Source organism: Cornus florida, unplaced genomic scaffold, assembly GCF_030987335.1.
Source record: "Cornus florida cultivar Cherokee Brave unplaced genomic scaffold, ASM3098733v1 CherokeeBrave_3.0.0_Hap2_Chr10, whole genome shotgun sequence".
NCBI lineage: Eukaryota > Viridiplantae > Streptophyta > Magnoliopsida > Cornales > Cornaceae > Cornus > Cornus florida.
Window position 1 is genome coordinate 99732732 of NW_026775580.1, and position 13671 is coordinate 99746402.

At 33.5% G+C, this 13671-nt stretch overlaps 1 protein-coding gene across 1 annotated transcript; it reads right to left on the bottom strand.

Moving 5' to 3' along the window:
* Nucleotides 1–8037: 8037 nt before the first annotated feature.
* LOC132276328 (protein neprosin-like) lies at nucleotides 8038–12882 on the bottom strand. Its single transcript, XM_059777710.1, has 7 exons — nucleotides 12100–12882; nucleotides 11879–11965; nucleotides 11544–11756; nucleotides 10869–11033; nucleotides 10453–10506; nucleotides 10215–10361; nucleotides 8038–8658 (listed from the first exon to the last, which is right to left on the bottom strand). Exons 1-7 carry the CDS (start codon nucleotides 12475–12477, stop codon nucleotides 8281–8283), a joined length of 1422 nt encoding a protein of 473 aa, XP_059633693.1. The 5' UTR covers nucleotides 12478–12882; the 3' UTR covers nucleotides 8038–8280.
* Nucleotides 12883–13671: the final 789 nt, after the last annotated feature.

The window sequence follows — 13671 nt, forward strand, 5'->3', positions numbered from 1 at the left end:
TATTGCTATTTGAATTTGACAAAAATTTAATTAAAATTTTGAATTTGAAATATGAGAATAGATTTATTTATAATTTAAAAATAATTTCTTACTTATCAATGAGTAAAAAACTTGCTCACATGACAGTGGGATATAATATAAGTCTAAAATTAAAAAAAGTAAATACTAAAAAAAAATAAAAATAAAATAAAATTACCAATCACCAATTGTTATGACAGTTGAATATGATATAAGGCTAAGAAAAGGTAATTATATATATATATATACCAATTATATTTTAACAGTTATCATGCGCGGAAAATCTTCTTACTCAATTTCTGAATTAAAGACAATCCATTCCTACATTCCCTTGAAACTCATGACACATTGAATTCAACTTGAGTATACACTAGCCGACAAACATTTTATTTTTTAATTTTTAATTTTTTGTTTAGGATGTAAAAGATATACCATTGAATCAAAAACTCTCTGTTATTATTACAATTGAGGTACAAGCTAGGGCTAGTGTTTTTACAAGAAATCTCTAGCCAACCGGTCTTCGTCATCTGCCTTTAGGTACTTGACAGAAGGTCTTGTAATTGCTATTTAGAGTTGGCACCCGACCCGAAGGTGTCCAAGTGTACACATCTGGGTAGACATGGTGGTCCGACTACAATGAGGGCTTTGCGAGTTCATGGTGAAAAAAGGCTTATGTGTCACCATGTACGGACGGACCTACCAACCCATTGGACCCTAGGTTATTTACATTACTACCCTATGATTTTTGTTAAAAAATTAAAATGTCCCCAAGAGTAGTGCCCTCGACTCATCAAGGTCCTTTATTTATATTACTACATTACTTTCTATTATTTTTGTAAAAGGCTTTAAAATGTCTCGACCTAGTGCCCTTTACTCATCAAGGCCCTTTGTAATTTATATTACTACATTACTTCCTATGATTGTTGTAAAAGATTTTAAAATGTCTCCCCTGTATATTCTTGCCTTCAATGATTTTATTTTATTTTATTTTATTATTATTTTCTTTTAAGATCAAGAAAATAGTAAAGTAATCATGTCTCTCGTTTTTTCACTCATAGTAATACCTCATCCATCAATCCCCCCTTCTATTGTAAATGTAATAAATAAAAATATTATCAATTAAAATTACATTTTTTATATTTATCATTATTTAAATATTAATTATCTTCATTTTTTTTTATTTCTTCAATGGCCCCCCACTCATAAGAATTTATATGTCCATCACGGTGTATCACCAAGATTTTCTTAACATGGCCTAATAAAGTTTGATTTAGTAACTGTAGGAGGGTACTTTTTTAACACAACTAAATAATAAATAAATGGTGATATATGTGAACACGAATGTGAGGGATCCAAGAAGGAGGATGGAGAAGGAGGAGAAAGTAAACTGGCTAACAAGTACATTGATGGAGATAGGGCATGCGCTACCATGCTCACATTAATACCCTTTTTGATACTCTCCCTTTAATGCTTGTCTCGCGGCCTCTATTTATAGCCTTAAAACACCCTGGATAATACCTAGTGGTCCTTGTCAAGAATCATGGCTACTGAAGTAGTCATGATGACCCTTTGGCTCTAAGAGGTCACTTTCTCTTATCGCGCCCTGGAACCTGCTGACTATTTCCATCCATTGCATTAAATGCATTTTTGTCATCTTTATACCTGGCAATAGCCAAATTGATTATGATTATGTCAGAGCATTAAATGTGATACTAAATCTCTGCTTTACAACGTGCAACGTGCATCCACCGTCTCACGAACCAGGCTCGTCTAAGGAGCATGTTCTAGTTTCTCATCTACCAAACCAAATCCTTTATATCTATAAATCCCAATGAGGAAAAGCTCCAAATATCAAGAAGACTCTATCAATATCTCGAGTTGCTTGATTATGAGTTTTTACAACTTGCTTTTAATTCATAGTACTGCGTGATTTGGTACTCTGGTCACCGAGGACTCTTGACGTCCCTGGGGGTGTAGGATAGTGTCATTGTTTGCTCAACTTGATGATGGCAGCATTCAAGGCATTGGGTGTCCTAGCACAGTGCTAGGGCTTGATTGCACATTGGTGAGAACCACTCAAGGCCTTGAGTGACCTAGCGCAATGCTAGGGCTTGATTGCTTGTTGGTGAGAACCACTCGAGGCCTTGAGTGACCTAACGCAGCGCTAGGGTTTGATTGCTAGTTAGTGAGAACCATTCGAGGCTTTGAGTGACCTAGTGCAGTGCTATGGCTCGTTTGCTTGTTGGTGAGAACCATTCGAGACTTTAAGTGACCTAGCGCAACGCTAAGGTTTGATTGCTTTGTTGGTGTGAACCATTCGAGACTTTGAGGAGCCTAGCGCAATGTCAGGGTTTGATTGCTCGTTGGTGAAAACTATTTGAAGCTTTAAATGACCTAATGCAGTGTTAGGGTTTGTTTGCTTGATGGCGAGGCCTTTCAAGACTTTTAATGATTTAATATGTTACTAATAAGGAGTGATACGGCAATTGTTTACCTTTCACTAATTTTGACACCTGACCTAGTTATGAGCCACACCTATAGTAACTTCCAACAAAATAATTTAGAAAGGAAAAAACCCAAGACAAGTACAAACATATTTTTGTTATACGTTACCAATTCCTCTCTAAAAGGATAGTTCAAGTGCTTTATCTATGTAATGATAAGAGTAGAGGGATTGTTTTGCAAATTGTCATAATAATGCAAATACGCACATCAATAATTTCATAAAATAGGTATCAGGCACTCGATCATTTTTTTGTCCCCTATTGTTAAGTTGCATGTGTCTTGTAATGGAGTATTTTATTATAAATTGAAATGTTAGAAGATGAAAAAATATCCTTTTAGGCAGATTTATGGTTGCAAAAGCCGTGGTCTAGAGCCTTTAATTTGGAAGTGCCTCAAATTTAGTATCATAATCTAATATAGTAATATATGTCTGAAATATTACTATTTTTTATAATTGAACATAACTACCCTTTTAATCAATTAAAAGACATCCATTTTAAGTCATAATTTTCATAAATAAAAGACAATACACCATCATATATCATATAAATTTATGGCAATAAATAACTTTAAAAAAAAAATATTATGACAATAAATACGTACTTAAAATATTAATTGTAATACAATAATTTGTATGATAAAAATAATTTGTTTCTATCCCTTTCCTTCAAATTTATAAAATATTTTTATATATTTAAACAAAAAACTAATTTATTTTATTATTATATTAATTAGTTTTGGACTCACATGGATGTATGATAGTTAAGCCCAATTCAAACAACCAAATTTTTAACTCATGGATGCAATCAATCAACTGTCAAATTTTTAATTCAACCTAGTTCAAACAACAAAATAATGGCAGTGATAATTGGAGTACTTTAATTTATAATTTTGTATCTCAAAATGTAAGATGGTCGTATTTACTTTGATATGAAGGTGAATTTTGATTTTTTTGACTAAGTTCTTGTAAAAGTCTCTGGCAGATTTTCCACCAAAAAGAAGATACTAGCTCAGGAGAAAAGAAATGGCTGTGAAACTTGGTTACAATTTTTTACTAGAATGATGACAATGTGATTGGCTATGCTCACTTGGCTTGTTGAATATTTTTAAAATTTTTAATATAAATTGGATTGTGCTTTTTATAAAGCACCAAGACCGATTTTTGCTTTGTGTGTTTTCAACCTTAATGAGTATATTTTATGTGCTTATCGTCTGATTTTAATGTAAATTTCGTACTCATATAAATTTTTTGCCCGTGTGAAACTTTATGTATAAACTATAAAGGGCATCACATTTAAAAATTCGGATACAGTCTTTCAAAATTTTTGGAATCTCAGGGCCAGTCATTCAAATAGAGCTTAATAAAATATTTAAAATTATTCTAAATCAACTTTTGTGACTCACGTGAGACACTTTCAGATTTTGATTTAAAATGTATTTTCAATGTGCGAGAAACATCTGAGAAGATCCACTTTCTTACACTTAATGCTAGGGCTAAAGAATTTTTATTTTTTATTTTTTTAGCGGAATATAAATATAATAATTGATGGAATTTTATGTTTTTATAAACACATACATACATCAATATCTTCAGCAGATCAGCTTCAATTTCGTGGGTTCTTTATTTTTGTTTCTTTGACCTCAAGCAAAATTGAAAACAAAAACTTAGACGAAGAAGGTATCAACCGACCGTGGCATGTAGCTGCACATTTGGTCAGCGTGTTTAATGTTCCAAAAAGCATTAGACATTTGTTAGAGCAATTAGTTAGCAATAGAAAGTGAATGAGTTAATTTTAATCAAATTAATAATATCACTTGCACTAAATTTGGTTCAAACACAAGCTGGCCATGTTTGGTGGTAACTGGTAACACTTCCATTTTCAGTTTTTTACTCTTTTTTTCTTTCGTTTTTTCCATTGTGGCTGTTTAGAAAATAAATTAGCCTTAATTAGACACATGATTTCAATTGTACCTAAAACACACAAATGATTTAACTCTTTGTGGGTTTAAAAGAAAAAAAAAAAAAGCTACTCTTTTTTGCATGACATTCATGTGTTGCCTATAATCAATGACGGAATTAATTATCTTCATGCAAATTCTGGCTCAAAACAGATAAATTATATATAAATATAATAATATCTATCATGGTAAGTTTAGCGGAAACAAATGAACTACTAATAATTATTACGTTTTTCATTATTAATTTATTTATTAATTAATTTCGGTTGTTGGTGTTGAGGAAATGGAATTAGCCCTATACACGTGATTTGGGGATGCACCTAAAAATTAAACACACACAAATGATTTGACCATTTGATTGTCACGTGATTTGGGGATGCACCTAAAGATTTGATTGTCACGTGATTTGCATGACTCCTAATCATAATGCATGTGCTCCATGTGATATCATGGCTTAATTAAGGTAGTATAATTCTATTCTTCTGCGAGGTCAACGGGTAAGCATCAAGTGTGGAAACCCACAGATCCAACTATAATGAACAAATTCATGACAAACCCTACCTTTTATTACCTTATTTTATTCATAGCAGTGAGACAATATGTACCATTGATATATATATATATATATATATATATTGTTGCTGTTAAAAAATTTATTACACTGCCTGCAAAATGGTTATCTAATCATCTCAATTCGACTTAGGTTCAATTGACTGCTCAAAATGGCTAAATTATTAGACTCTGTAATTCCTTCTTTTGACAATTGCAGCAAAATAAAATGGCTATGTTAAGACTTTCCCACGCAATTCTAAAATTTTACAATATCCCACCCACAAAGCTCCCAACTATTGGATGTGGTGGTGGGGCGTAAATGTTTGATGAATTGACAAACAAAAGAGTTTGAATTTGACTCATAATACTACAATTCTCCAGGCCGTTTTATTAAAATTTTGGGCCTCCGGATACATTGGTCTCGTTCATTACTGGCCCAATATTAGCTGGGTCATGGCTTAGATTTTGAGGGCGTTTAATGGATTATAAGACAGCTTGGAGTAGGGGATGTTGTTGACAGGAGTCGTAGTCATGTAAATATGGGCTCATGTCCAGGCCCAATAGGCCGTGGAGGCTGTGCTTCTACCATCTAGTTGGTCGATGTTTACAGGTGTGTATGGGGTCCATATGATTGACTATCCGTTCTGAGCACCCTGCTGTAGCTTTTAATGAGTTTGCATTCTCATGTCCATTAGAGTTGAAATCTTTGTAGGCTCTTTTAGATTCACAGAAAGGAAGAGACAGTGTAAAGGGAAAACATTGAAAGCATGCACTCCATTTGAATATACACAATGATTTGAACATTGAATTTGAAAGATATCCATATATGTCACACTCTCTGCACCATCCATTTACGGATTCATAAATGCTATGATAAAGATATTATGAATTGGACCATAGGAAGGAGTCGTAGTCATGCAAGTACGGGCTCATGCCTTGGACCAATGGGCCATGGAGGTTGTGTTTCTAGGGCACATATTGATTCAGGCCAGAAAGTCTGAATTCAGCTGCAAGTTCCTCCTCATATTTATTCCTGAATAGAGATAGATGGTCAATATTTACAAATTAATGAGCTTGCATTCTAATGTGAAGTAGAGTTGAAATCTTTGTAGGTTCTTTTTTATTCCTATAATTTTTTAGGTGTCACACCCTCCACCTTAATCCAATCTGTATTGTATGGGAGACACCTGGTTGTAGTCAGAACAAGCCCGGACTCCGATATTAAAGAGATTTGGGTTGTTTGGCAGTCCCATGTGGTGGAATGGTACGGAGCAAATCAAGTCTGACTCTGACCATGAGAAATGAAATACTGGTATAGCTGTTAGAGTTACGACTTGTGACCAAAATTGAGATTCAAAATCAACCCATTACTGCAAGTGCTAGTGTTGGGGCTTGTCATAGTATTCTCCAACTGCCAGATCGTGATCAATCATAACCCATCATCATCAAAGTAAGTTGGAAAAAAAAAAAAAAAAAATCAAAGTATCATCTATGCATACCCCATTGATTATGATCGTACCTACCATAGCAGTAGGACCCATTTCTCAGTTTTAATGCCCTTGCAGACGTGTCAACAGATCACGTTGCCACGTGTTGAAAGTGACAGGGTTGGTGGATTCCATTAAGAGGGAGAGAGAACGGTTCCTAGCATCCATCAAACATTTCAATTACATACAATTTAACTCAATAATTAAAAACATATATGAAAACATAACATATGTGGTACATTTACAAATGATAATATTGTATGTAACCATTCCATTTGAATTTGTAGATGTTTAAAGAGAAAAATATCACAACCAAAATTCAAAAATATGTAGATGTTCAAAAATTTATGCTGATGTCTCCTAAGTTTAGTACTTTATAATTAAAACGTTGATAACATTGAAATGCAGAATATATATATATATATATATATATATATATGTCAATTTCAAACTCATGAATTTCTCAATTAAAATAAGTTAATAACCGATGTGGGTCCTCATTGTTCAATTTCATCCATTTCCCACAAAATCCTTGTGGATCAAGTAAAGATATATTTGACTGCTTACGGACGTTTTACTTAAGCCACCATCTTGCCTTCCAAGTCAAAACTCTCTCTCTCTCTATATATATATATATACACGCACATATATATATACACACACGACGTAGCATACTCGTCTCCTTTATATATGATAACAAGTTGCCGACTTGCCGTCCCCTTCTGTGTGCGTGTGTGTGTATATATATATAGTGTATGTCTGTGTCTCCGTATACGTGCTTTACTCCTTACAATATATGCATAGCTATTTAAAAGCTCAACAACCTAGAAGTGTAGTCTTCTTTTAAGTATTTAACAAAATCTCAGTTTGATGTATAAATTACTCCCTCCATCTTACTAAAAATGTCATGTTTGGAGAATCGTGACTCCTATAAAAAATGTCATAGTTGGGGAATCGTGCTCACAACTTCCGTCCCACAAAAAATATCATGTTTGGGGAACCGTGACTCACCAAACATGACATTTTTTGTGGGATGAAGGAAGTACTATATAATTATTCATAGGTTATTATAAAAAAAAAATTAGGTATCTACACTACAGTTTGTATAATATAATAATATGATAGCCTTTGCCCTTTGGACCAATTTAAGATGCATATATAAGCAATAACGTAGACTATAAGATAAACTTAGTTGGCATCATACGAATACGCGCACTTTTTGAGACAAATTCATGTGAAAGATTTGAATACATTATTATTATTATATCAATTGTCCATAAATTCGGGGGTTCATGTGAGTGATAATTTCTTCTTTAAAACTTTCAAAAGTGGGATATATATATGTTATGATTAATTTTATTATATCATATGATCATTGTTCGACAAAGTGTTACCTAATCGAATTTCATAATTCTTTTTCCCTTGAAAATTAAGTAATAATCAAATATAAACATCATTACCTTTCCCGGAGGGAAAAGAAGAAAAGAAACGAAAATCAATACTTCTACAAAAGATGGATGGAATTAAATCACAAACCATAGTATATTCACTATTTCTTTTTCGAAATTTACATTACAATTAATTAATGGATCGCCTGTTAGAAAAATGGATTAAGAAAGGAAAAAAATATATAAGAATAACCCAAACCCAATAAGAAAGATTTTGAAAGGAACCCAAATCACCCAAAGAAGAGAAAAGAAAGGAAAAATGGGAGGAGAGAGGAAAATTTCCAAGCCATGTACAATTTAATCCCTGTGTTTTAGGGACACCTTGCATTTCTTCCAGGCCCTCCATAATAGAAATAATTCCCCCAAACAGTGTTAATTCCTCCCTGTATGTCATAGCAATTCGGGTGATCCGCCAAAACCCGAAGATTCGATAGTGGAATTAAGCTATTATCCCAATCCACAACCTCCAAATTTCGAAAATAGGAAGCTTTTCCAAAACCCTCTCCAGCAAAATGCCCACTTCCCATTTGGGTCGATGTGTGAGACCCAGATGGCCTACTATTAACAACTTCTCCACCAAATTGTACCATGGTTGCATGATCTCGCAAGTGCGTGAACAAAAATGATGGCCAGTAACCCACGAGAACTCCTGATCCGAATTCCAGCCACCAATTTCCGTGTTTCGGATCCTTCAAAACAAACATTTTTAAATTTTATTTTTAATTACATATTAGATCACACATTAATTACAATGCATGTGCTTAGTAGCAAGAACTTATAGGGACTAGTAAACAAAAAATTAAATTTAAGCAAGTGCAACGACTATTTCCTTCTCGAATTTCTAAATCATAAATGAATTTCTGACCCAAGGAATGGTAAGTGAAATTTGCAGAGATATTATTTACAACTACGTCTAAATACGGTCTGTTTTTTAAATTTTTTGTGTTCACGATTATGGTTATGACATTTTTTTCCCGGGAAAAGAATAGAGAATCTTATAAAGTAGAAAACATAAGAAAACTATACTGATTCTAAGAAGAATTTGGCAATGCACGCGTGCAATCTACTAAACTGGGTGCAGGGACGGACCCAACAGGGGACTAGGGGGGGCAGATGCCCCCCCTGAATTTTTAATATTTTCATTTTATACCTTAATGTTTTTAAAATTTATGAAAATGCCTCCCCTAAAATTACAATTCGCCCCCATTGGATTCTTTTTTTTTTTAGCATTTTATACTTCAAATTTTGATAATTTATGAAGAAGCCCCACTATAATTATAATTTGCCCCACTGATTTTTTTTTTCATTTTATACTTAAATTTTTTTAAAATTTATGAAAAAAACCCTACTAAAATTACAAAAATAAACCCATCATATAATTTTGTACCCACAAATTAAAAATTCGCCCCCCCTCACCAAATTTTCTGGTCCATCACTGACCGGGTGCATTTTAGCTGAATGGTGTATAGTGTAAGTTTGGCTGAATTTGTTTTTCAGACATTTGTTGTGTAAGACCACACTGGCACTTACGGAACATCTACATCGAGGAGGGCCCACCAAGTACATCTTATTTCAAGGTTTCTTGAGGTCTTTTCCCATGCATCAAATATTCCATTTTGGAGAACTATTATGATCCTATGGTTCTCCATACATACATACATACATACATACATACATATATTATGTAAGTAATGTAAAAATAACATGTAATGTGACAATGGCCTCCACAAATTTTATAGCTATAAAAGACATCAATTGGTTTACACATTTCTATTTAAACTAAATTGATTAACTAATTAAGATAGGAGTTACTATTTTGAGTCCACAAACCATTAAATTCAAATTCTTGAGTTAGTACCCAATTGTGTGTGTGTGTGTGTGTATATACATACAGATGGAAATTGATATTTTTGCAACCAAAATAGTGTACTTCTAATATTTTGCTTTGCTTGAGAGCTAAGTGTGGAGAAAAGTGGTATTGGAAAGTATTTTGGAGAGACTACCATTTTTCTTCCCCAATAATGCAACCTGAACTTTACCAACTGTGAAACACAATCCCTATTTCAGAAGTTGGTTCATGTTTTCCCGGGAGTTACTTCTCAAAGGTATGAAACAGAAGGAGTTTTCTTTCTTTTTCTTTTCCCATTGAAGCATAAGATGCTTCATCTCATTTCCCATAAGTGAAAAAAAGAACTTTAACACACTTCAATTTTCTCAACAACCAAACAAAATTTGAAGTGCTTACCTTCCAAATCAACAAGCTGATATCGAATTGTCCACCACCGTACGATGAGGTTGGAGAGATTGCAGCCCCAATCGCAATCTTGTTGTTAGTCTGAACGAAACCCGAGCATAGCAAATTGTAGCATCCAGTTGCTTGATATGCATCCGACTGTAAAATTAATCCATGATCAGTTATTTTTTCGAAATCAACTTATAAATCATATTGTCCTTAAAAAACCCAAGGCCAGTGTAAAACTTACTGTCCAGTAAGTAAAGAACCTAGGATAGTTGTCTCCATACAGCTCTGGGCTCACCTGTAAAACATAATTGAATTAGCATCTATGACTACATTACATGGATTCAATGAATTTGAGAGGTAGTTGAAACGTAATAATCACTTTGAATAACACAATACACATTTATGGCAGTTCATACTCAAATCCATCTCTTTCTGATTTTACCAATAGGTTGAATTGAACTGCTCTCAATCTGCTTATAATAGTAACTGGATTTAAGGTTTGATGCAGAAGTTGTGACATTTATTATTGCAGTTCAGTTACAAATTTCAATAACGAGCATTAGCTTAGATAGTATGATCTCTTCTTTGAGCCCTGTTAGTCGTTTGTTTGAATTTCGGGAAAATTAAAAATAAAAAATCAGAAAGCTAAGAACATGCCTGCCAACCGGCTTCAATGGTGTTAAGATCGTCGCCAAATGAACCAGAGATCACCCACATTTGTGATAAGCTGAATTCATATTGGTTCGCGACACGGGGTGCCCACACATTGATACTGGCTTTAGCTCCATAATACTGATCTCCAGCTACATACCCAACTGCATGCTGTTACCCAAAAATATAGAAAGAAATATCTGTTAGCCTATTTATTCATTTAACTTCAACATTCAATGGTTTTAATTGGATTTTTTTTTTTGTAATTTCTAAATAGAACAGTGACATTGAGCACAGACTAATTCCTACTATATTGTTTTCAATTAATATAAGTTTGTTAAAGTTCTAGTATTTAGAAAGTTTTTTTACAATATGTTAGTCATCGACAAGACCTTTCCCTTGGAAATTAGTGAAAGTATTAGTACAGAAAACCATGAGAGTCTGTAATTTCTGGAAATAGAAATCTGTCACATACATTCAATGACTGAACTAATGACAATCAGAAGTTGATCATCAATAAATGTGACAGATTTAAATTTCACTGAAACAAAAACAAGAACATAAAAAAGATATCCAATTTTTATTTTCCTAGTTTCTCTAGAGGTTTGATTTTTTTTTTCAATATGACCAAGTTTGAGTCTTCCCATTTAATTTGCAGTTTTGTTTGAAGCACCAACTGACCTCATGGCCATTGCTAGAAGAATCACGCCGGAGAGGTCTTCGCAGTTTTCTTCCGAATCTTCGGATGGAACTGGCTCGGAGAATATCTTGCTCACTTGTTCTTCTAACTGGAATTGTTCCTTCTGGACATGATTCACCAGACAGACTCCATAACTGGAAATTTTCCGATACCATGCCTCTCGGATTATGGCCTTTTGGCCTCTCCGGTGGATCCTACAAATTCACCAAAAATCTCCAAATTTTCATTACCTTTGATTTACTTGCCAAACTCCAAAAGAAGAAGCTCAAAACACCCCTAAAACAATTCAAACTAATGTGTAGTGAAATTTAGCTACCAATGGCTTTTGTCCTCTCAATTGTGGATGATCAAAAGCTGGTTGTCGATGAGATACCACACAATCTATCAGATCACCATCAGGACTCTGTACCAAAAAGCAATAAGTTAAAAATATAACACCCCAACAAGCAGACAACAAAAACAGAACAAAAACAGGGGAAAGAGAATAATTTGAAGTGTTCATAACAAAAACATGTCATTCAAAGGAAAAGAAAGTGCCTGAATTGTCTTGACAGCAGGTTTATTGATCTTGTTGAGATGGGTTCTGATCATTTTCAACTTCGTCGACTCTTCGCCTGGCCGGAAAGTCTGGTTGGCTCGATGGTAGTCGCCGGATTCAGAAGATAGGACCGGACAAACAAAGGAAGTAAAAAGAAGAAAGCAAACAAAAATAGGAATGATTGGTGAGGTTCGGCAACAGCTAGAAGCCATGTTTGAGTGATTTGTATGCGTTGTTTGTTCTACTAAAACTGTTTGTGTTTGTTGTGTACATTGGTGTTGTCTTCTTCTGTGATCAAAAAAATAACACCAATTATTCTTAGTTTTTGTCCATGGAAGCACACCTCCCACTGAATCCATCCAACACAAAGTAACCATTCTAAGAAACCCAATTCACTCTCTCACCATTTCCAAAGCTCCAAACCCCGGAATAACTAAAAACCACACTTCTCTCTCTAGACTTTCTCTCTCTCTAAGCTTCTAATACCTTCTTGGGTTATGTTCTTCTCCTACAACTTCCAGGCATGAGCTAATAAAAAAACACACAAATGGGGTTGCGCCTTTAGAGTTTAACCCATGTGGGTGTGAGAAATAAATACTGGGTTGTGATCAAAACATGCAAATTTTAAAACTTTTGGAAGAATAAATTGAGTAGAGAGAGAGAGAGAGAGAGAATATGTGGGTTTGTGTTTCCAGTCTTCGATACAAGGACTGAAGCTTTAGTTTCTTTTTTTGTGGGTTAGAAATATAAAAGAAAGCAGTCTGTATATTGTCCTTGATGTGTGCTATATGTATACAAAGGGGTTTATATAAGAGGAGAATTTATGTGTGATAAACAAGTAAACCTTATATATATATATATGGTAACTATATATATAGTTTATATATAAGAAGTTATGTGTGATGAACAAATAAATTATATTTATATATGGTAATTATATATATAGTAATCCTATACAAGATTAGAATCTTATACATGATAATCCTATATAAAGTTAGACTATATATATGATTTATACAGGAGAGTTTATGTATGATGAATAAGTAAATCATGTATGTATATGATAACTATATATATATATATATAATAATTTTATACAAAATTAAAATCGTGTATATATATATATATATGTGTGTGTGTGTGATAATCTTATTTAAAGTTAGAATTTATTATAAACATTGTGTGTGAAATTTATAGGGCATATAACAGAATGTAATGGGTTTACTAGTGATTTCTGTTATTCTTTACTTTGGGTGTGAAGACAGATGGGAATTACACTTGATTCTGGTTTTCCAAAGTTCTTTGCTTTGGGTGTTCCCTTTCTCACTTCCCTAGATGTTCTTTGTGTCAGCTGACCATTTTCTTTATTTCCTTTTTCTTTTCTTTTCTTTTATTTTTCACATACAAACCAATTTGGTTAATAAAATTGCTCCACAAAACAAAGGTATCCCACTTTGATAGTATTTCTAAAAATGTTCTGTTTACATTATAATAATAATTTTGAATTTGGATAATCTGACAAATGAGTGATATGCTGCGGTCAATACTACAGTAAGTATTGAGTGGGATGG